Source organism: Struthio camelus, chromosome 20 (assembly GCF_040807025.1).
Source record: "Struthio camelus isolate bStrCam1 chromosome 20, bStrCam1.hap1, whole genome shotgun sequence".
Taxonomy (NCBI): Eukaryota; Metazoa; Chordata; class Aves; order Struthioniformes; family Struthionidae; genus Struthio; species Struthio camelus.
The window spans coordinates 9,798,112-9,825,287 of record NC_090961.1 but is presented as its reverse complement, the minus strand read 5'-3'; the positions used below and the strand labels follow the sequence as shown (position 1 = coordinate 9,825,287).

At 50.4% G+C, this 27,176-nt stretch overlaps 1 protein-coding gene across 3 annotated transcripts in view; it reads right to left on the bottom strand.

Annotated features, from left to right (window-relative positions):
- Positions 1-4,122: 4,122 nt before the first annotated feature.
- ASTN2 (astrotactin 2) overlaps positions 4,123-27,176 on the bottom strand; it is a 433,162-nt gene continuing 410,108 nt past the window's right edge. For all 3 annotated transcript variants that reach the window (XM_068914561.1, XM_068914562.1, XM_068914563.1), the window contains exons 21-23: positions 14,524-14,624; positions 12,857-13,040; positions 4,123-5,059 (exon numbers count right to left, since the gene is read on the bottom strand). In XM_068914561.1, coding sequence (XP_068770662.1) covers positions 4,822-5,059; positions 12,857-13,040; positions 14,524-14,624 — 523 coding nt within the window. In that variant the 3' untranslated portion in view covers positions 4,123-4,821. The remainder of the gene's footprint in view (positions 5,060-12,856; positions 13,041-14,523; positions 14,625-27,176) is intronic.

The following is a 27,176-nucleotide window of genomic DNA, read 5'->3' as shown; positions in this document are numbered from 1 at the left end:
GCCACGTACAACTGGCCAAGGCAAGGGAGACAGATTGGTATATTTTAATTTCAGTGAACTTGGAATCACTTCAGAAATAACCTACAAAGACTGACTGCCCCAAAGTAGCTGCTTAGCCTGGTGAGGAGGGCAAAGTTGGGGAGGAGGAGATGTTTTACCTCCCCAGCAGCCTGGATGGTGAATCCATGCAGAAGTGGTGCACTGAGGTTCGCTTCCCATTAGCCTGCTTTATGACACTATACAAATTGTTTCAGATAGATATATAGAGTTATGGGTACCTAAACCTCATGGGAATGAGGGGCTTTAGTCACTGAAAATGGCTTTTGTTAAGATGGGCCTCATAGTTTTCCCATATCTAAAACAAAGACTAACAATACTAACAATATTCAACAAGGACAAAAAAAAAAAAGCCCTTAGTATGCTTTGGCTGCGAACCCCTGCAAAGGGTGCTGCCATGCACCCCTGCGCTGGAGCAGGGGCTCTACCCCTTCTTCTGGCCCCTCATACATGGAGGGCATGGAGCGCACAGCCAGGAGCCTCCCTGGCCTGCCTCTGGGCTCAGCCACTGAGCAAACGCTGCACCAACTGCCCCACTATATTGAGCATTTCCACATATTATTGTCCTCCTCGACTGCCTCCAAGCTGTGCACTTGAGTATCAGCTGAGTGCAATCACGCTAATAAGCTGAAGAATGGAAAACCTGGGCCCACTCAGATGAGCAGAGCTGTGCAGGGTCCTGGTGTGTGCTGGACACCAAGGATGATGTAGGTCTGCCCCAAAACAGCACATCCTTGTAGCAAAGCAAGGTACCCAGTGCGGAAAGAGCTTGGCACAGAGATTTCAAGCCAGGAGGACAAATGCACCCTCAGCTCAGTAGCTATGTGGCTGAATGCTGAGTTTATCCGTTAAAACTGATGAGCAGCTCTTTCTGCTCCGCTCCCCACTCATTTTCCACAGTTCATCCACAGCCTGGAGCACAGGGCAGGAGGTGACCGGAGCCACTTGTTCTGGAGCAGGGACACGGTTCCCCTCGGGGAGCCAGGGGGAAGGCAGTGTGTGTGTGTGTGTGTGTGTGCGTGCACGCGCGCGCACGCGCATGTGCGTGCGTGTGTGCGTGTGGGCACACGCGCTGCAGAGCATGCGACGCTCCGCCAGCATTGCTAGGCTGTGACTACAACTGTTTATCTTGAAAGCCTGAGGGTAACATTCTCCAAAGTTTCCAGAGAGAAAATACAGACCCTTCCTTTCAGCTGGGAGCCGGGGAATGTGTAACCTCGACGAATTCCTCAGTTTTGTTTGGCTTGGGTACGCAACGCCGGGTAGCATCGCAGGCCAAGGCTCTTGTGCTGCGTTGGCCTGGCTTTGATCCGGGGCGCTAGGTGTGCTTCTTGACAGGTTCACAGCTGTCACTCTGGAGCCTTCCTGCCCAGCAGCCAGCGCTCTTTCACCTGCTGTGCACATATAAACACAAGCACACACACAACACGCTCTGTATACGTCCATGTGCAACCACCAGCCTCACCAAGGATGCCAAGCGAAGCTCTTCAACAGCCTTCCAAGGCAAGCAGTGAGATTTGAGCCCCCGCTGCTCTGTAACGCACACACCTGCCGTGCCGAGCCAACAGGATGACTAGCTTTTCAGTGTGCTGCTCAGATTTTGTTCCCAGCAGAAATTAGGACCGCTGTGGCTGAAGCTCTCCTTCCCATCTGGGGGGACCTGCTGCAGAAAAACGGCCCCAAGCGCTGTCGACTTAGCCCTTTCCCCCTTGAGCTCTGCTGTGGGCAGCTGCTGGGATGTGCAAATATGTATCTCAGGTTGCAAAAAAAAAAACAAAAAAAAAACCACCACCATGGGGAGCTGATTGTATCACAGCGGAGCCCTACCTAGCAAAACGTGCTGAAGAGCAGCCAGCCCAAAGCCCACTGTTTTGGCTGGTGTCCCATATTCCTAATTCCTAGCACCACAGCCATGACAGCCAGAACTCCCATTAATAGCGTTATCCCTGAAACACCTATGATTGCCTCCAAGCCCTTCAGCAGCGCTACAGCAAACACAAGCAATTTGTCCAGCAGGTCGGTCAACACTGGCTCCTGCCTGCAGGGAAACCACAAAGTTCCTCTCTGTCGTCGCACACACTGCTGGGCTTCAGGCACGGGCCTTTGAAGAGAAATGAATCATCTCCGAGCAAACAAATAAAAACAAAATAAAACAGCAGCAAGGCAAAGGCAAGGACGTGGGCCTGAGCCCTGAGAATACAAGAGCGTGTCAAACTGCCTGAAGGTGCATCCAGTGCTAGCAGCTCCACGCCACCAGGCTGGGACCGAGCAGGCGGGTTGCGGCTGGTTGCGGAAATCCCTGCTGTGTGCTGTGTCCTGCTGAAAGTCTGGTGTAAGCGGCCCTGCGGGCACAGTGGTGGCACCGTGCCCCTCTGCAGTGCAAGGAGTGAAGGACTGGGCCCCGTCCATCTGCATCCAGAGCTCCTCCGAGAGGGTTTTTTTCCCTCAGTAGCGCAGCTACTGTGTCATGGCAGCACATGAAATAACACACTCGATGTCAACGCCGCGGTGCCAGCAACACCAGTCCGGGCATCAGCCAGGACGCCTACACATTTGCACTTCAAGGGGTTTTGCTGTGTTTTGTTTTGCACAATAGCAAAGCTGAACAAATATTGCTTCAACACCTCCTCCTGCACCAGTGTCTCCCGTTTCTTGAGGTGCAAGATTTGTGAGCTGGCACAGGCCACGGCTGACTCCGGCCTCACTTCAGCTCAGAAATATTTCAGCTGCAGCTCATGCACAGGGAGGACGGGTGTCACGAGGTGTCACGGGCTGCACGAGGGCTTGGCTGCATGGGGCCAGCCCAGCGCACCAGGAGCTTGACCCCATGGGGGTGTTAGTTCGCTGGCGGCTGAGGTTGTCCCATTTATCTCCACAAATATGTCCCCAAACACCGTGGTGACCAGCTTCTTCCAAATGGCAAAGGTTAATGGGAAAACAGTGCTGCTGGGGGAAGTGCTGCTGAGAGGGGTTTTAGCACAAGTGGCATCAATGCAGTGCCCCCCCCCACTGATGGCCCCCGTGCTAGGTGCTGCACAGACCTCGGCGGCAGGGTGGGATGGCCCCGAGTCTGTCTTTGTGTCACCATCCCCTGCCTCCTTTGGGAAGGGGGTTTAGTGGGACCTCGCAAACGAGCCCTCGGGCGACCTGCAGGGCTTCAGCACTTGCTCCAGAGGCTGCAAAGTCGCCCACGAACTCCGGCGGGACTTGAACAGGTATGGGAGATCTTCCCCATTTGCAGCAGCAGTGTGGCTCAAGACAAATGAAGAGATATAACCAAAGTAAAAAAAAAAAAAAAAAGAAAGAAAAAAAAACATTTGAAAGAAACCAAGTAAGTTGAGACGGGGCAAATAGGTTCGGCTCGAGAAGAAAAAGTTGCCGCCTGAACTTCCTCCACATCAAATCCTGCACCTTTGTTTGGTTTCAAAACATTTTCATTTTGGAACTCGCCTCCTGCTTGTTTGCTTTTTCTGTAAAGGGTTAAATAACCTGAAAAACTAAACAGAACTGTTTGCTTTGGGCTGACTAAACTGATTCATTCAGCCCACAGTGTTCCCTTTTCCCCCTCCAGCCCCCCTTCAGATTTGTTGTTTTGCTTTAAAAAGAAAAAGAAATGGCTCATCCATTTTTGTTTTTTTCCCTCTCACCCTCCTGCCCTTTTCGGTTTGGCTACCAGGCTGAGAAATCCATTACCCACACAGATCTTGGGCCAGCCTAAGCCACATCTGACAGTAAAAGAAACCAGATTCTCCATGTCTTTTTGCCCCCGGCTTCCTTCTTGGGCTTTCCCACACGTCTAAAACTCCCACTGGGGGTCCATGGACGAGATGGATGTTGGAGAAGAACAGGACCCTACGCGAAGAGGCTGCACTTTCCCCTGCTCTCTCTCTCTAAGCATCCGGCTCTTGGGTTCAACATCAGTTTCCAGGCAGAGCTTCTCGTCTCGGCCACGTACCTGCACCGAACCGTCGGTAATTCCCGCTCCTTTTCCGATCATGAAACCCTACGAAGGACCAAGCAGCGGTGAGGCACCGTCAGTAAGAAATACCAAAGAAGCAGCGAAGATGGACTTAATATGAATCTTTAATGCGCAGAACAAGCTGTCGGGAGCCTTGCGAACGAAGGCTCTGCACGGAGCAGTTCTGTAAACTCGGAGTGTTAAAAAAACCCAGTGTGCCCACAATGTCCTTGCACCTGCCTGGCATTCATCTCTGGGGCCTCCACTTTCAGCACGGTGCCGCCAGCTTCCCGCGGCACCTCCTGGAGCTGAGGAGCTCCTCCTCGTGTCTCCGGACCAGGTGGTACCTGAGCCCCCTGGCCCTGCTGCTCCTCGCCGGCGGCGTGCAGGGCTAGGCAGCGGGGAGCACACGCCTGGCCCAGCAGCTCCCCGCTGCCGGCTTCTGCCCTGGCCTGGCCCTGGCTTCTATCGGGTATCTCCTCCTCTCAGGGTTTTGGAGCGTGTAGTCCAGGAAATTCAGTAAGAAAAGATTAAAAAGGAGAGACTTTTATGCTGAGTCAAATTAGGTATTTGTTTTCTTTCTTTTGAAAAATTAAAAAAAAAAAAAAAAGGAAAGGAAATTAAAGTCCAACTTGCTGATTTCTTGTTTCTCTGCCGTCTGTGTGAGAAAGTCCTGTTTGGCCTTGCTGTCCCCTTCCACCCCCTCTGAACCCTTCCCCCAAACCCCACCAGCCACTCAGCATTTCACAAGTCCTTGACTCCTCAGAGTCCCTGCGCCTCCCACAGCTCCAGGCCTACACCTTCCCTCACCGCCCCTTGGATTCTCCGTACGTGTTGCGCAGCATGGAGACCATCTTCTCCTCACACGTTACTTTGGTGTCTTTTAGGATGCTGTACCAGACCATGCCGGGCGGCCGGACTTCTTCGCTGCGGCAGAACAAATAGGGCATGGTTTCAGTGCGGCTCTGGATATAGGCACTGCGTAAGAGGGTCGAGCAGTGACTGCTGACTTTCTCCAGCCTCCGTAGGATCAGGTGTGCTTTCCTGGAAGGGAGAAACAGAGCTAGAGACAGAGAAGGGAGTGTAATGAAAAAACTAGGAGCCAGGACTCCTGGGTGGCCCCGTCTTGCAACAAACAAGAATGAAACCCGTTGCCTAAGCCATTGCCTTTCCTGTTTTAGGCAGAGAGGAGCTGTTTTGCACCAAAAGTTTGTAGTATATCTGCTATTTCACAGCACCAAACAACTGCTGGAGACAGGACACAGGGCTGGAGGGACCTCAGGCCTGACCCAGTGCAGCAGGTCTCGTCGAAGCCTGGGTTCGCTGTCTGCAACTCTGGCTGCAGGCATCACCACAGCCGTATGCCAGACCCCCCACTACACCCTGCCTCCTGGCCTGTGGCACCCAGAGGAGACCCCCTCAGCACCGTGGCTGCTCCCCTGCCTCATGAGCACAGCCCTCCCTTGTGTATGTTCTCAAGTCTTCAGGAGGGAAATGACCCAAAAGGACCAACGCTAGAAGAGTGAGAAAGAAAAGCACAACACATTAAGACAAAACAAAATAAACCCGTAAGAAACCAAGAATCCCCCTCGTGGGAGTCTGCAAAGTGCTAAATCAAACAAAGGGAGGGGAAGAGGGTTTACTTCAGTGGTCTGAAAGTCTCAAGATCACAGATTATTTCCTCTCCCTCTGGTGCCACAGGAAAGCTCTGGATTTGGGGTTAGGGGATTTTGCAGTTCCTGAAGGAATGTAAATTCCCGATAATGGTATGTCAGGGGCAGCGCTGTCAGTCAGCGAGGCATAAACATGGGGATTATTTGATTATGAAAGCTTTATGGTGTTTCAGCCTGGATTGTGAGCTCTACGGTCAGGAGGGAGCGCAGCTATTTCTGATGTGGCTGCACACCCAAAGGCATCCCACTGATTGAGATTCCAAGGAAGGACTCGCCATGAGTCATCAAAGCATGAGCTCCAGACCAAAGTGCAGAGACGGAGGCAAGGCAAAAGGGCATTCAGGCATCCACCTCCAGCTACGAATCCCTCCCTCTGAAGCGGGAAGACTGGATGAAAGGCTAACAAGCCACTGCCCCATCAGAGCTGCTGCGCTCAGAGAACTACCCTTCTCCTCCCAGACAAATACGGACTCTGACTCCTTTTTCCAGGGGAAGAGAACAGCAAGGGAATTCACCCTTCTGGGATAATGCCAAGTCTGAAGGTGGTGCACGTGTATTGGTTTCACATACAAAGGTGAGCCTGAGTAGGCAATTTGAGCCTCATTACCCATTACCTATATACACACATATATACACACGGATACTTGACCGTCTAGACCATCTGTTGCTCCCACTGAAGGTCAAGATATGCAACACTGCCAGGAACAGGTCCTGTGGTGCCGGATGTCCGTTGCTGAGGAGTTATGAAATTGCACTATGGAATTGGATGTTTTCAACAAAGATTGATTGATTAAAGCTCAGCTCAGCAACAAACCAAAGTCTGTGGTGATTGTCACCAGGGTAAAGCCAACAAACTTCAGAAAATCATAGTCACTGGTGCTGGAAGGGACCACAGAAAATCATCTGTTTCATTTCCTTGCCAGGATCAACCTGCCCTAGTGCTTCCTGATAGACGTCTGTCTAATCTATTCTTAATGCCCCTGATGAAGAAGAGTGTGTCTCTTCAGGCACCCTTTGCAGTGCTTAGCCCTCGTAATGCTGATAAATTGTTTCTTAACATCTACTCTGATTCTTCCTTCCTTCAGTGAAAGCTGAGCAAGCACAAGACTCACGGTCACCTCATAGGACTGATGTTTATGCTAGTTGACAGTGCTTGAGGGGAACGCATTCGGTCAGAGCTCCTCCTACTCCAAAAAAACATTGCTGAAAGTCAAAACTGATTTCATTTCAGTGGGTTCTATTCTTTTTAAAATTTGCTATCCCTTCACTATGTATTTTTAAATCTGTTTCTTACTGTTTGGAGATGATTCCCTAACAGAAGGAAAACACAAATGCTGGTTATTTTAAAGAGAAGGTGTTCTCTTTTTTCTTGAAAACATTAGAGGGAATAGAGCCCACAGAAGCACATCCATGCAGGAGGTCTGACCGGGGCATCCTACGGAGCTAAGCATGCTTTGCACAAGGCAGAATGGGGAGGGGAAGGAGGAGGCCTGTAGTGGGGCTGCGGTGGCACCAAGGAGATGGTGCTGAGCACTTTGGTCTGCCCGGCTGGTCAGGCAACGGAGCCCTGGCTTGAGCTGCCACCCCACAGAAAGCAGGCTGTGAGGGACAAAGCCTCCCTGTACAATGGAGCAGGGGTGCTGACTCCAAGAACATGTGATGCAGCAGATCTACTATTGTCTCTCCAAGGCCATGGCTCCACAGTCACTTTTATTTAACATATAAATCATTGCTACTGCTACAAGAGAATATTTCTCCCTTACCCAGCTTCCCCCTGCCCATTTGCTTGTGCTGAGCAGGTGTTTTGGTGGCTGAACACTGTGCCAACGCAGACAATGCGCTGGTCTGAAGGCCAGCCCAGCAACCCCCTGGCTTTCCACCTGCATCAGTTCCCCAGGCTTCCCCACCCAGTGGCCAGCGCAAAGAGGGGAACGGCAATGAGGAGCCACGACCAGCACTTGAGGCATATCACCGTGGTGGATAACTGCAACCTGGCCATAATCTACCTCAAATGAAGCCTCAGTTCCCCAGCATGCGCCTACGCCTGCCCCTGGGTAAAGCTCTTCTCTTTTTCTCTGCCCTTCTCATTTCTCCATTCTTCTCCCCTCTTCACCTACCTCTCACTTTTCTCCTGCTCATTGCTTTCCCTTCCTTTCCTCTGGCTGTCTCTGCCTTCATAGGTTCACTAGTCTCTCTGCCATACTCCCATCATCTTTTAGATACTGCGAAAAATGACCACGTCCTGGCTCCCTGGTACGTATAGAGGTCTCTTGTGCAGCTAAACGTTCCCACGTGTGAGGAACAGCTTGCGGCAGCAAGACGTCCAAGGGTAGAACCACTCAGAGCTGCTATGTCCCACTGGCTGGAGGCTGGGCTTTTTTCGGAGCTGGTCTCAGTACACCTGCTGCATTTGCAGTTATGCTTGGTGCAGTCGGCCCCAGGAAACAAGTGGTGTTTAAAGGTGGGAAGCAGCATACGATGGGCTGGCCTTGGGAGGATGCCGACTACACAGCATACCGTGGACAAGAAGACAAGCTGACGAGGAGGGAAAGAATCAGGTCCCTCACTTTTGGTATCCTCACACCAGTGCCAAAGCCCCAGTTTGATGGGTTTCGCCACTTTGAGACTGAGTCATTTATTTTAGTGGGGTAATGAAGTCATGTGTAACTGTTAGATTTAGCTTTTGGCCGTCAGCTGTTCCCTCTTAAAAAAAGTAAGAGAGAGAAAGAGAGAGACAGAGCGGGCGAGGGGAGGGGTGAGAAAGAGAGAGAAGCTTTCTGGTGAAGGCTGGTAATAAATTAAAGGAGCAGTTCTTGGGCTGCCAATTTAACGCCATAAATCAAGCCCTGGGTATTACCCAAGTGCTCCCTGCGGAGGGCTGTCGGGTCAGAACGACCACCTTTTCAAATACTGGAAATGAAATCTTCCTAAATGCTGACCACCTCATCCCTGCCAGAAATAGTAATTTATTGCCTTATTAAAGGGCAGGAATCAGGAGAAGACGGCAGGGGAGCGCGGGGGGAGTCACTCCCATGGCTGCCCGTGGCCAGACCTGCCCTTGTTCTCCAGGAAGCCTCCGTGCTTTCTACCCATAAAGGGATGAAGCAACCCTCCTCCTCCTCACCCCGTAACCCTGGCCTGAGTCCGAAGTGTCCCTGCCTCGGCATGAGCCAGCGGGTGCCCACCCAGCCTGCCACGCTGCAGGGGCAGTTGTTTTAAGTTGGCGCCAGCCAGGGACTGATTCTGGTCTCCATTTAAGTGAAGGATTTAGGAGGTCACAGCCGCTGTCATAAATGATGAAGAGGGGGATTAAAAATAGTGACTGCTCTGCACGGCTGCTTCCCTCTCCAGTACCTCGTGGCAGCAGAGTGCGAATGGGTGGGGGAGAGAAAAGGGGAGGGCAATGAGTGTCTGCTGTGGGGGCACTTTGCAAGCGCTTATGCCTTAATTAAAGGCACCGTGGCAAGAAAGTGTGGTGCAGTGGGGACAGCGCGGGACGAGGCCTTGAGACTCCTGGTTGCTAGGCCTGGCTCTGGAAGGGCAGGTAGAAGAGCAGGAGACACGTTACCTCCTGCTCTGACCAGAGCCAGGTGTTCCCTCATGGAGGGACTTCACCTTCCCCTGTCCACGTTCATCCCCCAGCTGCCCTTATCCAGAACTTATCCAGAGCCAGCAAAACGCTGCCCTACCTGACCGAGGAGAAAGTCAGGAGACCATGAAGAAGCAGGTACCTGGGCTGGAGGGAAGGATAAGCTTCCCAGGGCTGCTGCAGGGAGAGGGTGGCTGCCTGGCTGCTGTGTTCCCATAAGGGGTGATTTTGTCATAAATTCAGATTTTCCACTCTACTGAGAACTGACCTGGGTCTGTCAGACCCTCGGCTGGGAGGATAATGAGTCCGGGACTCGATGGCCTCTTATCACCACCTCCCATCAGTACACTGCATTCCCCCTCGGTACCAAAAGGCAGCTGCTCAGGAGACCGTGCACCGCCGAGGATATTTGTCTCCTGCTGCTGCCGTGGCCTGCCTGCCCAGGCGACTTGCTTAAGAAAGGGAGAGGCTTTGAGCCCTGGGCTGATTCCACATCCTGACCTGGTCGTTTCTGGTAGCCAGAAGTAGGGGCATGGAAGGAAGATTTTAACTCTCCTGCTTATTTCTCCCTCCTCCTCCTGAAAGCCAGGACCTGTTTGCAGTGGTTGTAAGAATAATACATAAGAAAAACTAATAAATATCCTTGTTGCTGTGTCAGGAAGCACTGTTGCTGAATAGATCCAAAGATCTGAATGTACAGTAGCATTAAACCTTCACTGGTTTAGACAAATTCTTCTGCTCTGTTGGAACAAATTAACTCCGCAAGATTCACTTAGTGTCTGTAAGGGGAGCAGGAAAGGGGTTGTTGTTGCTACAGGAGACTAGGAGGACAGAGCAAGCCAGGTGCCAAGATGCTGCTGACCACAGAAAGTCCTGGTTTAGGGCCACCTATGAGCTAAGTTTTTAATGTCTCCTTAATGTAAACCGTCTGGCTGGGACATCTGGCTGTCAGTGTGTCTTCTCGCAAGCAGCTGTTTGCAGTAACCTGTGGCTTTCATGGAAACTGGGCTCACGAGGACTCCAGTGTGATGTATTTATTACACGGAGGCAATCAACCTCCCTCTTGTCGCTCAGTTTTATGACTGAGCATTTACTGTGATTCTGAGGCTCATCTGATGAACATTTCAAGGTACCAAAATGAATGTCCCCTTGAGAAGGACAGTAGTCCATCAATTAAAATCGTGTTACGAGATGGTCTCCCTTGGCAAATCCTCACTCGCCTTCCACTTCGTCAATGCCTTCGTTTCTGTCCAAGCAACCTGAGAAGCAAGGCTGGACGATGGAGCTTCGTTCTTGTCAAGAGCCTGGCACAGGCTGCGGCGGCATTTATAAGCGTTTCCTCTGGGCTGTAAGGCACATACTTCTCAAGTACGTAACAGGGACATGTGAACTCTGCTAGATCATCTGGCTGGCTGTGGAAGGCAGACCGCAGCACAATCAACCACTGACTACAAATGTCACTTGGTATACAGTGGGGCAATACAAGCAATTTAAATGTCACCTTGCAAATGTCTTGGCTTGATGCAGGTATCAGGCCAGATAACATCCTTAAATAAGTGTGTTGGATCTCGAGCAATGGAGGAAATAAGGACATGTAAGAAGAGGCAGATGGCCCCCAGCAATTTATAGAGAGGAACAATTAAAAAGGACAAACAACTCTGCAGTGTCATCAAAGAAGGAGGAAAGCGGTGGGAAGCGAGAGACAGTGGCTGCCTGTCAGAGGTTAATGACCTACCAGAGAAATTACAACCAAGGTCATCTCTGTAGGAGGCGAGCCACAGGCTAGCCTGGATTTATGTCCAGGAGGAGTGAAAACTGTTGTGAGGAACTGTCATTCTGGAATTATGGACAGATCCTCAGTTGCGTCCAACAAGCAGGTAGGAATGGGGGAGAGAGAAGGAAAATCTTTTCCAATTATTCACGGACGGCAGTTAATCATCCCATCTTACTCCATTCCTTCATGTTCCTCTTTTTCATCTTTTCATAGAACAACGTGTTAGACAGGATGCTGGATGAACAGTGTCTGTAAAAGCTTCAAAGCAGGTCAAGGCTATCTGAAACCTGTAAGAGACCTCAAGATAAACAGAGAGCTACGGCTTCTTCTGAACATAGCTTACTGAATGTTTCCCAAGGGGTCTTAAGGTTATATGGCAGTCTGGCAAAACAGCCTTTGCCAGGACACTCTGCCATCCCTCTGGATGACATGTAGTCCACGTACGTGTTACTCCATTGCTGTCATCTCTCAGAATCTGCTTGTTAACCATTTCACTGTACGCCAGCGGCTTGCCGGCACAATTCTTCTGGAAATGTTCTTCTTTATAATCACAGATACAATCCTTTACCAGCCCTCTTAGAGCATGAAATTTACAGTACAGAGAAAACATGTCTAGTGTAAGGTTGCATATAGGTAACAGATGAGACATTGTTCCCTCACTGGCATCCCTGCACGCTGTCAGGCACAGCACAGTAGAAAAATTTAAGAAGACCTTTCTAATGCCTACATCAATAGGGCTGAATGATCTGTCAGGTCAGATATACAGAGAGAGAAACAAATAGAAGGAAATTTCCGTGAAACATACTATTTAGTAGAGCAAAATACCATATACATATTGCTCAATCATTGATCCCCTACAGACAAAAGTAATACTCTGTAAGTTAGCATCTCAGCTCTGCCATTCTAGGAGATCAAAACTGTTTTCACACAAGAATAATCTTCCTGCATCAGGATATTTGCATTTAAACGCATCCGCAACAACAGGATGTAGTAGGTGCCCAAAGCCACACCTGGGGTGGGCGGTCTTCTGCTCTACTGTCCATGAGGAATAACTGTCTAGGTGTGGAGACAGCACAGAGAAGGATCTGTCCCACTGGGGTACTGGAGGTTGCACCATGTTCCCTGACACGAGTGGGCTCCATCCAAGACCGTCTATGGGACGTCCTGCTACTCTTCATTAGTTGGCTCTTTGCCATGTATAAATACAACAGGATAAGGACGAACTTGGTATATGCCTGAAGTATCTCCATGGGCTATCGCTCTCTCCGTATTGCAGCTTTTGATACCAAACGCATGTTGCTGTACACATCATTCTTACTATACACGTACCTGCTGCATTTTTGCTTCATTCCCTCAGTCACTCTTTCCAGCCACCCACCCTACAAATAATCAGGGCACCTGTGAATCCTAGAGGAGCCACTGTCTTATCTACCAAGATTTTACAATTGAAGAGGATCTGAGTGAGACCTGGCTTACACGCAGCCCATTCACTCTGTCCCTGCCTAATTTATGACCCTGGGCCCTCACACAGCAACGCACTCAGCTCCTTATTTGCAGTATCGTCTGCTTTGCTCAGAGTGGTTTCCCACACAGCTGCTAGACTTCCCATAATTATTCATCCAAACATTGAGCCATTCCTGAACGGGGGCTGGCAGTCACAGAGGACAGCAGGACAGTTTGGGGTACATCACAAGGGGATTTCTCTCAGACAGGAGGAGAAGGCAATTAGGTTCACTTCCGTAGTGATCAAACAGTGTAGCTGTCCAGCCAAGTAGCAAGGGAGAAGGAAGGGAAAAGACAGGTACCTGGGCCCCAGCTCATCCTCGCTGCGCCAGACGAAATCTCCAAATTTCTCGTAATGGGAGTTGTAGTGGTGCTGCACTCGGAAAAGCATGGAAGCGGAGACCTCCATCAGCGTGTTGTAGGCTGTCTGCTGTTCCTTCCCACTGGTATAGCCATTGTAGAGGTTGTAGATTTTGTCAGCTATCTCTGAAAAGGATCCGGGGGACAGAATTCAATGAACAGACAGATCATGCTAACACAGGAGAGGGAGGAACGAGTCCTTAGCGGGGCTAGCAGGTGGGGAGGGTGGCTGGGATGGTGGCCTCCCCCACCCTTCCTCGCATGCTGCCTGCAGCAGCGTTCAGTAATCTGCACAGTGTTTAGCAAGTCCTCTGGCCAACCCTGCAGCGAGTGGCCTGCGCTGAACGGAGCCCCAGTGACTCCAGCAACACTGCGAAAGAACGGGAGGAGGAGGGGAAGAGAGTTGCTGGCCAAGAACCACCGGCAGACAGAACCTTACCTGCCCAATTAAGACAGGCAAGCTCTTCCCCAATTCACCGAGAAGAAAATAATTGCACAGTGATGATGCTTTCCTGCAGCACGGAGGATCGGGGTTGTACCCTCAGAAGTCCTACTACACAAAGGACTGCAGGACCAGTGAGGACACGGAAACACAAGGAGAGCTTGGCAGTGAAACTGGGTGAATGAGGGATGCTCAGGCCCAGGGAAACTATTGAGAAAAGATGGCAACCAGCAGGCTAGGAAGGGCAAATAAGTTGTTCGGTGAATCAGGTCCCATGATTTATTAAAGGACAGGAAGAAAATGACATTGCCAATAACAAGATGGTAATTTAGCCAGAAATGCATCGAATCATCGTTATGGATATCTAACAGAGCAGCTCAAAGATTCGTTGAACAAGACGGTGTGCTTTCTGCTGTAAAAAAGGATCTTCTTGGAAATGAAAAAGGCACAAAAAAGCATTTCCTTCCTTTTCTTTAGTCTCATTTTTGCTCATTTTTCTTATCAACAACCTTAAACAAAGCATTATTCAAAACTTTCTTTTGTTTGCTTTAAAAAAAGAACAAAAGAATTAAAACAGGTAACCTACCTTTCATTTAGATGAATCTTTTTAAATTTAAAAGAGGCAAAACACTCAGGGAGTGAGGAATAGAAAAAATGGGATTTGTTTCAAAATTTGAAAGTGCAAATGTCCAAGCGGTCTAGCTTTTCTCTGTGATTGCATTTCAGAACCAAACCAGCTGCCACTGAAGTCCTTTCAAACACCCAACCCTGATAGTCTCACGCACAGCTCTCACTCCCTCGTCCCAGTCAGAGCCATTTCTCAGTCTTTTTTGCAGTAAGAGATGCGGACTCTCTCTCTTCTTCCAGGGGACATATGTAAGATGCACGTTAACACCTCCCATGGCCCTGCATGGGGAGAGATGCTGAGGTGCTGTGCTGCACAGGACCATGGTAGTGATGAGCTCTGCAGTCAAAGCGACTTTGCGAGAAGACCGACTTGCAATTTGTCATCCCTTTCCAGCATAATATCCCTGTGCCCTAATATATGGGAGCTTGCACACTGGGAGAGAGGAGAGTAGGGGAGTGCAGGAGTACAACGCATGCAGGAAAAGCAAAATTAACAGGAAATGGCTTTTGTCTTGGAAAACCAGGCGCCTGAACACTGACCTTCTGCCTTGCTGTCATCTACCAATGGGCAGGCTGTCCTTAGGGTGACTGTGCTCAGCTCTGAGTGTCTCCCTCGCGTATCCACTGCGTATAGGGTAAATCTGAAAGGCAGGAAAAAAAAAAATCATTTATCTTTATCCCTCAGTCCAACACTGGCAGGGTGTTATGGGAAACGGCCTTTAGAAGAGAAGAGAAAAATGTGGTCCAGGCTCATATCAGTCAGTTTTGGCAACACAAGGAGATACGAGACGATGTCAGGCTTCAACAGGCAAGAACCCAGGGAAAGGAGCCAGGGCCATGGTGGCCCCACAACACTTGTGGAGCTGCTTTTCCCCTCGCCGTTAGACAGAGCACTACGGTTCAGGGGGCTTTACACTACAGCCTTGTGCCTGAGAAAGGACACAAACTCCTCTGGGGCTGCTTTGCCATGCACCGATGCAAACACTATAGTGCTGTGCCGCTTGCACATGGGGTTCCCCTATGGCCTGCCTTAAAGAACGGAGCAGTAATTCCTGCCTTAAGTAGGCACTGCGCTGACAACTGACAGCTCGTACACATCCTGCGAATGGCCCTTGAAGTTGTTTTTTCTCTCACTTCCTCACCGGAGTGGTGTTGGTAAAAGGGTGGGAATGACAATTTCACACTTGAAACTAATGGAGAGCACCTGACAGTAAAATATGGCTTTTGTACCAGATGAAGCACTGCATAAACAGGCTATGGCTGCATGGGATTCTCCGAGATGTTGAGCTGAGAGAGCCCCGGTCAGAATGTCAAAGCTTCAAACTGAGACTGCTTCGTAGCAGCAGGGATAACGCTCATCTGTCTACTCTGCCAAAAGGCATCGGTTCCTATTTATCCTGTCCAAGCCAGGCACGGCAACGCAGGCTGGGTTTGACAAAGCGCAGGAGCTGGTTCAAACACCTCGGTGGTCTGAGATGCCGGCGCTGGGCTACCCGCTTCCTGGGGAATAGCACAGCCCTGTTCCTTATCCTAAGGTAAAGCTGAGCAGCCCTTGCAAGTGAGTGCAAAGAGCATCATAAAAGCAGATGAAGCTTAAATGGGATTGAGAGGCTGAGGCATGTTTACTTAAAGGACTGATCCAAACTCCTAAGCATCAGCAATGGGGACAGAAGCAGTACCTCCCTTTCCCTTTTCCCCCACACATGCTCCTCACCAGGGATCAGCACACCACATGCAGCTGATAAGAGACGACATTTGCATGGTAACAACCGCCAGCACTTTCCAGCCCAGGATATACCCTCTCAGAGCAATTAGCGTTATTTCCCTAACAATCCTTCCTGTCTGAAAGGATGCCAAGGAACCCACTTGTGCGCAGGGACGACTCTCATATTCCCAAAGCTGGGCTGGGCAAGGAGATGCACGTGCTGAGCTCACGCAAGGAGATGCTTTTTCAATTCTTTTGTGTGATGTCATTTTCCTTAATTTGAAAGGAATGCTGGTCAGAGTGCGAGCATCCCACGGAGCAATGTTCACCCTGCCTAACTTCCCAAGCACAGCGCATAGGCCGTCCTCCTGCTAGAATTAAAGGACAGCAGTAGAGTCCTCAACAGAGCAATTCTAGCTCAGGGCAGGAGTCGAACTTTGGTGCTTCGTGTCTCCTTCTGGAGGAGACGCCCTCCCTCTTCCTTTTTGAATGGGGATTTAAGGTGACTGGCCTCGAGTCTCCTACTGTCAGCAGGTAAGGCCAGAAACCAGTGTCTAGTGGTGACTGAGGGGAACCCTGACCTAGCCGGATGGGATGACTGTGGGAGCCACAGGAGAGCTGAGCAGAGGACCCAGGAGTCCTGCTGCCCTGGCCATGCACTAACTAGCGGGCAATGCTCTTCCTGCCTCGACAGAAACACGACAAGCTGTTAAGAGGGACTAATGAGCATATTTCTTCTGCTAGCTGATCTCCACTCCCACCCTGGGGTCACTTGCGTAGTTAGTCCCTATGTTTCTGTTGTTGTGTTTTCTTTTTTGAATATATGCGCACAGTTAATGTGCGACCTCTGCTCTGACCATAGCGGTTCAGTCCGTGAGGCTCCATTAGCTCAGGGGTAATCAGTTTCAGAGCACTTCTCCCAAAAATAGCAGAATTTTATCGAAATACAATTGTAATAGTCCGCAATTAGTGCCTAATCACCTATGCGATTGCCAATGGGGTCAGGAGGGAAGCATCTCCGCTTGGCAGGGAGTTAAAGCACATTTCATCCCTTTGGATGATGTTAAAGACCTGTGTTAGCCTCCTGACCGCACTTTTCCCTGCTGCCCAGCGCATACACGCAAACAAAGTCACTCAGCTGCCAATAGCAAGAGTGTTTGCAGCGGTCAGGGCTGGGAGCGAAAACATGGCAACAAACAAGCCCTTCACTTCATCATTGTCTCGTATGACATTTTGAAAAAAAAAAATCAAATCCCAAATGGAAAAATATCAATATCAAAGTGATCCTGATCTGCTCAGAAAGAAATCTTTTACCTCATCTGAAACTAGTCTTCCTTCAAAAATTTTGCAAATGTAGGGAAGTTGTAAATTTCCATTCATTCTCAGTGAGAGACATTTTGAAAGCGGCACCAATAGAATCAACTTTTTGTTGGATGCTGGCAGCCCAGTAGTATGCAGGCAGCCCTTTGCACCTCTTCAGCTTCTTCCAGCTGGTGATCTCAGAAGGTTTTAGCATTAATTACGGTCCAAAAGATCACCCTGAAGCACAGCAGTCATAATAGCTCTTTTTTATCAACGGTAAACAGAGACATATGGGATGAAGCATCTTGCCCAGGAGAGACTTGGCGACATGAATGGTTTGGAAACGCAGAAGATTATGGCTTTCCAATCTCATTCTCAAACCACTTGGCCACCCAGCCTGTTTGTGGCAAAACACATTTACAATCAGTTAATCGCAATGCACAGAGTGCTGTCGTTCCCCCCCCCCCCCCCGATACACACGGTATTCACAGAAATAGACAATTAAGAGAAGAGAGTGTGAAGGTCTACGGGTCAGCGTAAACCCCACGTCCTTCCCTCTTCAGTCACAAAATGCGAGCATGCCCAAGGCACAAGATCTGTCCATCTAAGACATGAGAGACCTTGAACTCTTGTACCGGTCAGTGGGCTGCCTTGGGTGGAGGAAAAAGCAAATGGGAAAAGAGAGAAATGGATTTTCTTCCTTTTCCCATCTGCCTTGTAAAGTTGTTTTTTTCCTGGATTTGTTTTTGATGGGAGGGAAGGAACAATCTGAAAATTTTATGGGACTTTTACTTTTTTGTAAAAATTTGTTTTTGAGACAACCTCCCCTTCACTCCATTTATCCTTAGAAGCACAGGGAGGAAAAAGCATCTCTTGGAAGGCTTTATTTTAAACAGTGGCCATTCTTCAACTTTTTTCAACCATATCGAGATACTAATTGCTTTCTTTTCTTTTCCTAGCGCACCAAGCCGTCCGGACTGCAGGGAGCAGACATCGCGGGCAGACTGCTTCCCCCGTGGACCCTGCTCTTCCTGCCCAGCTCCTCATGCGGGGCCTCGGTTTCATCCCCCCACGACTCGGTTTGACACGTGCCTATCTGCCACTGTCGCGCCGCTGCCTGCTCGGCCAAGGCGCTGCGCCGCTGTGGCAAAGAGCAGCCCGGGCGCGTTGACGGAGGGCTCCTACTTACTGCTTCCTGGAGAAAACTCTGGCAGACGTGGACAGAGTCGCACCTGATTACACAAACCCTGACACTGGCCCTTTGGATAATTTGTAACGAAAAACGAGGCCAAAGAGTGGTTCGGAGCCTTTTGCCCAAGGCAAAGGAGCTCTGAGGTAAAGTCAAAGCTAGAAATCAAAAGGTCCCAGACCTACACTCAGTGCATGAAATCACATCAGACAACCGGGAATGCCATATGGTAGCTAATATCTAGCAGAGAGTCTTTCATAACCTAGAGGTGTTTGGTTAAGCAATAAATTTTCCCCGATATGCTTTCTCGTGTTCTCCCTGTGTTTTCCAAAGGAGCTTGTGGCTACCTGCTACTGTCTCACATCTGAGCCTCTTGTTCACCAGTGCTCTTAGTAAGATCACATGTGAAATCTGCCTTCACAGAAATACTAAGAAATATTTTGCCCAAAGGGGTTCCAAGGGGCGTTTCACCACTGGAAGCACAAACACTCTTGGCAGCGAGCAGCCCATCCACGCAGCCGCCTCTGCAGCGAAACACAGCAGCTATGGACTGTCATATAAAGTAACGCTGCTTAAATGTTTACTACTACATACAAACCTACTGGGACCAGCAGGAACTTTTAGAGAGATAGAAAGCAATTAATATGTGGCCTCATGAAATGTCAACAACACCTTTCTCATAGATACCCCACCCAAAGCTGGCGAAAGCCTGGATTTTATCACTAGGCTCAAGATACTTCTTAGGGAGGAAGAGAAAAAGCAGGGTTAAGCTTTGGTTCCTGCAATCAAGTGATTGTGGAAGACTCTCAGTTGCATTTATGAAAACAAGGGAAAAAAATCCGTAACAATATGTTTCTAGCCTTTTTCAATGCAGAGAGAGGAAAAAAAAAATTCCAAAGGCACAAAACTGTAAAGCTGAGAATGAAACCCCAGAACGTGTTATTTATTTAAAGACAATAACACCGGCTCATGTTTTTTTTAACTCCATCTCATGATGCTCATGAAGTTTGAGTGCTTTACTCATGATCCTTATTTGTGGGGAGGGAGATAAGGACCTCTGCCTCTAAGAGCTGACTTCCCTTAGCTCGGTGGCCGATCTCTTTACATCCTACAGAGACGTTGCAGGCATTTCTGTTTCTTTCTTGTATCCTGTCCTTCCTGAGCCTTCAGGCTTCCGCAGCTGGTCAATGAGATGCAGTATCACAAACAAGCTGCCTGGGCTGCAGGCAAAAGGGTCCAACAAAGAGTCTAAGAAACACTCCTCCCAGCTGCTGGACACCCGTGCTAAGTAACCGAGTATGTCCGTGAGCAGCTTGCTGCACGCAATCTGCGGCTATGAGGCAAACCCTGACTGTGCTAAGGGGGACCCCGCACCATGCAACTGGGGGACATGGCAGACATGCTGTTCTAGCTGCACGTCAGGGTTCAGCATCATGCAGAAATATTGTCTCACGGTTTGCAAAGTCGTGCAAGCACAATAGCCTAGTGTTACGCTCTTGCCAACAGGGCCTGGCCGCTCAGCTTGGGTGATGAGCTTGGGCGCGGTGCCTTGCTCTGCAGCCACAGGATCGCATGTCATGCAGTTCGCTGCAGGACCTCGGTGCAAGGCAGACATGCCCTGTGCCTCAGGCATGGTGCTATGGATTGCGCCGTCCCTGTATTTCTCCACCTGTTATTTGAAAGTACTGGCTGCTGGGCTTCAGCTCCACAGGCTCAGAATTAAACTCATCAGCTTTGGAGCAACAGACTGCTCCAGATAGGCTTCCCAAGACCTAGCAAAGTGGTTCCTGCAATAGCAGTTCAGGCAGGCAGGGAACAGCACCACTTGTTCCCAGGAGAGGATAGAAGCATGGTGAGGACACAGGGTCTCCTTTAGCCTCACCCTTTGTCTCGTGCGTACCACTACCAGTGACCCACACAAACTCACATCCTGGCCTAGTTGGGGCAAGTCACCTTGGTTTTGTCTGCCCACCCTGCTGTCACCCCTCTGGTCACAGCTTATCCATTCCCTCCGCAGCAGCCCCCATCTTGGGGCTTGCTTGCTGAGGCTGGTCCAGCGTGCTGACACAAACACATCACGCTTGTGCTTTGCCAGCCCTTCTGGTTTCCTGTTCCATCTGAAAAACAATGTGAAGGCCTCGGTTTAAAAGCCCTCCATGGACTAGGTCTTGGCAACCTCTGCTGGCCTCCCCGCACTCCCCACACCATCCCCTCCGCTCGGAGAAGAGGCAGCTGGCCCGAGCCAGGCACAAGCAGCAGTGATCTCAGCATGAGGACTCAGCATGAGCAACGCGATGCCAGAAAAGTTCCGATTATGCCTGGACTTGAGCGTGTTCAGAATGAAGCGAACAGGAACAATGCCCCTAAGTACACACGTATGTAAACATGCTCCTCGCCCAGAGTCCTTCACGCACCCCTACGCTCGGGGCCAACGGGAGAGCGCTATCCTTCCCCAGCTCTTCCTCTTCTTTATTCTCCTCTGCTCTTGGTCACCCCAGCGAAGGGCTCGCTACCGCAGACATTGGTAGGGACACACAACTGGGGAGTGTTTAATGCCTTTACAGTGCTTTGAGTGAGAGATGTTGAGATACATCTGTGTGATCACGTGTCGCTTACTGGGCTAGTTAAGGTTGTGAATCAGTAACTGGCACTTGCGGGGTGTGAAAGGGAGACTGGGGGGGGTGTGCGTGTGCATGTTTCTTTTTGTCAGTACCTATAGCAGAGCAATGGTGAGATCTTCAGTCTGGAGAGCACAATGGGCACCACTTCAGTCTCTCCAGGCAGGTGGAAAAGTCGACAGATTTGCCCAGATAACTTCCCTGAAAGACTTACGTTGCAAGCCCTATAAGGGGGAAAGCCCGTGGATGCTGTGGGGAGGGAGGGGAGCCCTGGGCATTTCTCCCCAAGCAGCCTGGGCCGCATAGCGCACGGTCCCGGACACGGCCGTGGGGCCGCGCGGCGTCATCCCAACCCCGTCCCACCACCGTGGGTTTGCGTGCGGCCGTACAGGCGGCGGGAGGGAGCTGTCCTGCACTCCGAGTCGGCGAGGACCTTTCATTGACTGACACGGAGCAAGAGCAGGACTCGCCTGCCAACAGCGGAGTCTGGGCAAGCACGGAGAGGGGCGGGTGTCTGTGTTTAGTGCGAACATTCCCAATTCAGAAACCATTACAATAAAAAAAAAAAAAGGCAGCCCATCCACACAAGCCACAGGAATGCAGTTTAGCTTATTGCTTGTTGGCGACTCTGCTCTGTGATTCGAGATAATTAGGAAAGGTAAAGGAGAGCAACACCCGCCCCCTTGCAGCAAATAACAAGCAGACAATAAGAAAGGAGAGTTTTTTTGCAAGGAGAGGCTTTCTCAGTGGATTTGTCAGGCCCCGAATTCCAGGCTGATTGGTCATGTCGTGCCCATGTCTGCGGTGCCAATTTTCAAGGCGGGCTGGGAATCTTGGCCTGGGACGAGGCACATTCCAGCCCGTCAGGGAGGCCCCGCAGCTCGGGATTCAGGCTGAGCTTTACAGGGCAGTGGACGTCCACGTGCTGTCTTCCTGGGGTTGGCACTATCACAAATATTACAGCAATTAGACGCTACTCTTAGGGCATTTGAAGACTGACAGGAATGCTGGGCTGGGCTGGGGACAGGGGGCTGTGCTGTGAACAGAGGCTGTGTCTGCGCAGAGGGGGCAGCTGGTCGCGGAGGAAGAGTTGCCGTGGCCTGGTGTCTGCTGCCCACGGGGGAAAGGAGCTGAGAGAGGCAACACTGACCTGCTGTCAGCGCCCAGCGAACTGCTGCTTATGTATCCTACCCCTTCTGGAATGGGACCGACATTTTCTGCTCTGTATTGTCACTGCTTTTGGCTTTGCATTTCTGCAGTGCTTGCACTGGAAGAAGGAAACAGTGCACAGTGCCATCTTGAGAAAATATCTTTTAGAAAGCTCTCTTAACATTTCTACTACTTGAGAAAAGTACCTTTTTTAACTGGGTTTCTTTTAACCATCTGGGACGAGTGACCCTACTCCCATCAGCCTGATGGAGGAACAGGTTAGCAATAGCGCAGGTGCCACGTCGGAGTACTGGAGCTTTGCCTTTAAATGCATACGCAAGGCTGTCAGCAAACTGTTCTCACACTTCACACCTTTTTTTTTTTTCAGGAGAGCAAACGCTGTGAGGACACTTAATCGTTATCCTCCAACAGATGCCTCCCTCCAATACCAGACCACAGGTGTCAGATGGAGGGAAATAAATGTACCTGACACGTCCTGCCTCAGGTGTCTTGATGCTTTTTGGAACTGCATTTAACGGTGCCCATCAAGTACCTCTGGCACGAGGAAGACAACAGGCTGCTCTCTGAAGGGAAGAGGCTGCTTGTTCAAGGAAACCTCTGGAAAAGGCAGAGGAGGCAGGATTTCTGAGGTAGTAAGGGCTAGTGGAGCAGCTGTAGGCTGGGGAGAGACTTCAGAGCCTGCGGTCCATCTCTGCTCTGTGGCAACCTCCTGTGCGACCCTGGGAAAGTCACTTAGGGCTAGCTACACTGTGAGATTACTCTGAGTTGCAACCGATGCCATGGCCACACTCAAAACTAATACCTTGAGAGTGCAGTACACACAGGAGCTGCCTGGCCTGCCAGAGAGGAGGAGGAGGTCCCTTAATGCTGCTGGATTGCTGCGATGCAGAGCAGGCCAGTGCCGCTTCAGTGTCACGGCCTCCCACCATCGCTTGCTGGGCTCAGGAAGGGAAGCGTTGCTCTCCAGGACCGCGCTGCGCTGCCACGAGCTCCACCGCATGCACTCTCAGGAGTTTCAACAGCATAAACTCATGGAGGGAGTGCTAGAGCGGGGACCACAACCGGACTGATACTACGCAGAGCGACTGCTCTCCCTTGAGGTAGCGGATACTCTGTATGAGTAACTTTCAGCCTCAGTGTCTCATTTTCCCCTTCTGCAAAACAGAGATAATCCTATTTTCTACCCTGACTGTCTGGCTTGTGAAAGCCTTGGGCAGGGACTCTCTGATGCCGGGCAGGTGCTGTGCTGAGCGCCCTGGGACCTCAGGCTTGGCTGGGGCCCTGAGCCCCACTCTATCATAGTGATGGACAGGAACACAAATAGGGTCTATCAAGCATAAATACTACCAGAGATTAGGCATCTTCCGCAGAGAGTTTCTCTCAGTGCAGGTTGTCTTTTTTCTTCCTGATCTTAGTAAAATGCAGCCCTTTGCCCCTGAGGCTGATGTAGGACAGTCATGGGGGCCTGTCCTCAGGGGCAGCACCCGGACCGAGCTCCGTGAAGGGGCAGGGGGAAGAGAATGGCTCAGACTAGAGCCTGTGCTGAGGCACGGTTCACAAAAGTAATACACTAAATTAGCCATGCTCTTCTCCAGAGGAGGTGTGTGTGTGTGTGTGTGTCGGGGGGGGGGGTCTGCTGCCACCTACCCCTGCAGTACAAGAGATATAGAAACTAAAGGCAGTTATCAGACAGTCACTAGAAGCTGGGTGGCATGGGGGAGACGAGAAGAGGGAGGAGAGGCTTGTAGGAGACCATTTGCTGAGTATGTCTGTACACATGGCTCTTCCCCAAGTACCACTGAATGAGTTAGCTCTGGCAGAGTCATACCAGCTTGAGCGCTGAGGAATGGAGAAATGCTGCTATGCAACTTTTGAGACTAAAGTATCACCTCTGTACTCCACCGGGTCAACATACCATGCTGCACTGAGTCTCTTAGAGTTGCCCTCTGCCTCTTAGCTATAAGGCAATACAGAGCCAAAAAGTGCAGAAGGCAAGTGTTTGTGCTTATTACTCCCCTCTAAGAGAACGTCAGATGCAGCCTGTCTGAGCCAAGCTACAATGCACACTCAGCTCTCGCCCTTTGTAGCACTTCATCAATCTCTTATTGTTTCAGATCCCTGTTGAACAAGATCCACCCCCCTCCCCAAAAAAAAGGATGAAGGAAAAGAAAGAAACAAGAAAAAATCCCAACCGTTTCTTGCTACTGCCTGGATCCACTGCCTTACTGTTAGAGGAATTCATGGCAGGACATTCACTTCCCCAACCTCAGCCGCAATGTCTCAAGGTTGGACTGCCAGAGGAAAGATTTCCCTAGAAACCCTGTCAATAAAACCTGTCAGAACAGCAATTCCCAGTGCCACAATGGCTGTGAAAGAGGACCATGATACACCGGCCACCTTCTGTTCCCGAGAGCCCTGCTCCTAACTGATACTTGTGCTGGAGGGCCAACATCCCACAAGGAGCTCCTTTGCCGTTTATTCACCTTGCAACAGGCAGCACTAAGATTGCCTTAGGTGAAAACTTGTTTCAATGGAATCAAGGGAAAAATGTAGGTTGGTTAAAGGAGGGCCAAGATTTTACCCCGAAGGTGCAGCACTGTCACTGCAGCCTTCCTGGTCTCTACCTCCTCATGGTGCCTTCATGATGCTGGGAGTAAGAGAGGCAGAAGCACTGGCTGAACCCCTTTGACTTTTTCTCGGTCTTAAGAGATTTCCTCCTTTGTGACCCTTGCTCCCTGCAACCACTGGCAAGTAGCAGATAATTGGTCCCTCATCCCTCACACTCGATAAGGTTTCTATTTCCCTAGTGTGTGGCTTATACTCTGAGTATGTCCTTTCAGGAGCAGCTTTACACCACTGATTAAGGAAGAGCACAGCAAGCCTTGCTGGATAGAGAGAGGCTGCTGCACCGAAAAAAAGCTCCTGATGGAGACGAAATGTGGATAAGAGAACAGCTCCCTGGCATGGCAACAGGGCAGCATATCCCAAAAAAGCAGCCCTGATATGAGATAACATTAACACAGCCTATGCTGCAAGCCTGGGGCTTTTGCTCCTGTGCTCACTCCAGAGAGCCAAGGGTCTTGGTCTTTATCAGTTTAAAGCAGTTCAGCAAATCCTCAGAACGTCCCACAGGAAAGGTCTCCAAACCTTGGGACACTTGCAGGAAAAGCAGGGTCACTGTGGAATTATCAGCTTTGGGGAGGATGGAGAGAGGATGTTCGAGGTCCGTATTTCTTGGCCGTTGCAGCTTTCTCTTCCTCCTAGCTGTGAGGATGAGGATTAGCAGATGTGCTCACACAGGGCAGCTACTGGCAAAGGAGCAAGAACTGGCCTGGTTCTTCCCAATTCCCACCATGTGTCTCAGGACTTGAGGCAAGGTGTTTGCCCACCTCCACCTGGCAAAGCAGAGAAGCTCCCAAGTCACCCAGGAGGTGAATCCTAAAAGCTCCCAAGTCACCCAGGAGGTGAATCCTAACGTCCTTTGGTGGAGTAAATAACCAGAAGGAGGTGGTGGTGAGCCACTGCTGGCTGATACTTTTGTCTCTGGTGAAGCAAAAGCAGCTCGCATCAGTCTGTCAAATGCCAGAGTCCCCGTTCTGCTTGGACTCACCAGGAGATCCCAAACGAAGCCTTTGGACAAAGGTCAAAAAAGTTAACTCCCAGTGCTGCTGGAGAAACTGCATCCACTCTGTGATTCAGATCGGAGGCTGCAAACCACAGGGGCTCGCCCCGCTCTGGCTGCAGAGCATCAGTGATAGCTGGTAATGGAAGAGAGCTGTCCTGAAGCAGCTCAGCCGAGGAGGGCTTTCCTCAGGCTCTGCATCCCACACGGCTGCAACATCCTGAGGTCCTTCCACATCCTTCAGATTGGCACCACAACGCCCGTAGCTCCCTCCAGCTCTCCACAACACCCCAGTGCTCCCAGTGCCCCCTCCACTCTGTGCTACTGCAGGACCCCAAGACAGCACCCTGCGTGCTTTGTTGTTCCCACTGCAATACCTTCTGCCCCTGCCTTTTCCCTTAGGGAACGAGGCCTGGAACAACTGCCCCACTTCTTTGACCAACAGACTCCCTGAAGCCTCCAAGCTCAGCTTTGCAAAAGTTATATATTTACAGGTAAGCCACTAGAGATTACAGTCCATCTTCTTCACACAAATCTAAGGCTGGGTGGCTTTCGGCCTCAGCTGAAAGCATTAGCATGCAAGTCCTGGGTTCTGGGTAGGCCTTCAGAGAGAGAAAAATCACTTTTAGTACCTTCCTGCACCTTGGGCTACTCCTGAGACAACTGCCTTCCTCTGTGAAAAGAACCAACAGGGCTTGGGGAGGCTGCAGCTGCAGAGAGAAGAGAAGGCTGCTCAGAAGGAGAGGGGGAATAAATCAAACTCTTCCTCCAGTTGTGCCAGGGAGAAAGGAGAGATGAGAGCGGCCCTGAACCCCTGCAGTGAGTTCCACAATGGAAATGTTCACAGCTAACCATACCAGGCATTTAACCTAAAACTCTCTGCAAAGCTTGGCCATCACTGGCCCCAGGGAGATGGAGGAAGAGGAAGGTTGTGACCCTTGGTAAATTGGGAAATGTTTGCCCCTCCCAACCTTACAGTCATTCTAAACAAGAAACAGACACTCAACAGTTTGCTACCCCAGGAGATCCCCTTGGTAGGGCTTGTTCTCATCCTCCTGGGGGCTTGGCTTCCATCTGGACTGCTAGTTGAAATCCAGCCCAGATTGGTAGCGACTTCAAAAGACAGTGTCATCTGACATCTGACAGTAGTGGGTGGTCTATGTCAAATGAGTTGATGGCTCTCTGTTCTTATATAAGCCACCACAATAGGCCTCCTGGTTGACAGTCTCAGAAGAAAGGCAAAGGGCTGCATTGACCGCAGGGAGTGGAATCTGTCCTTGGCCCCAAGGGTGGTCCCTCTAGCTTAGGGTGAATCACCTTAGTAGGTTGGTATGGGGAGGTTGATAGGCCCCCTACAAGCAGGGACTATCTTCTTCACGTTTGTTCTCTGGCATCATTCGCCAGCCCTAACTTCACCCTCTGCATAAAACAAAGCAAAATAAAGCATGACAATAATAAAGAAACACAATAGAATGGCTTGGAAGAGGGGGAGCCTCTGTAAGTCTCACTCACAAAATTCAAGGGAGGAACAGGCCAAATGTTCTGGCCTCCAAGCGAGAGGCGTGATACCCAACGCTAGTCTGCCAG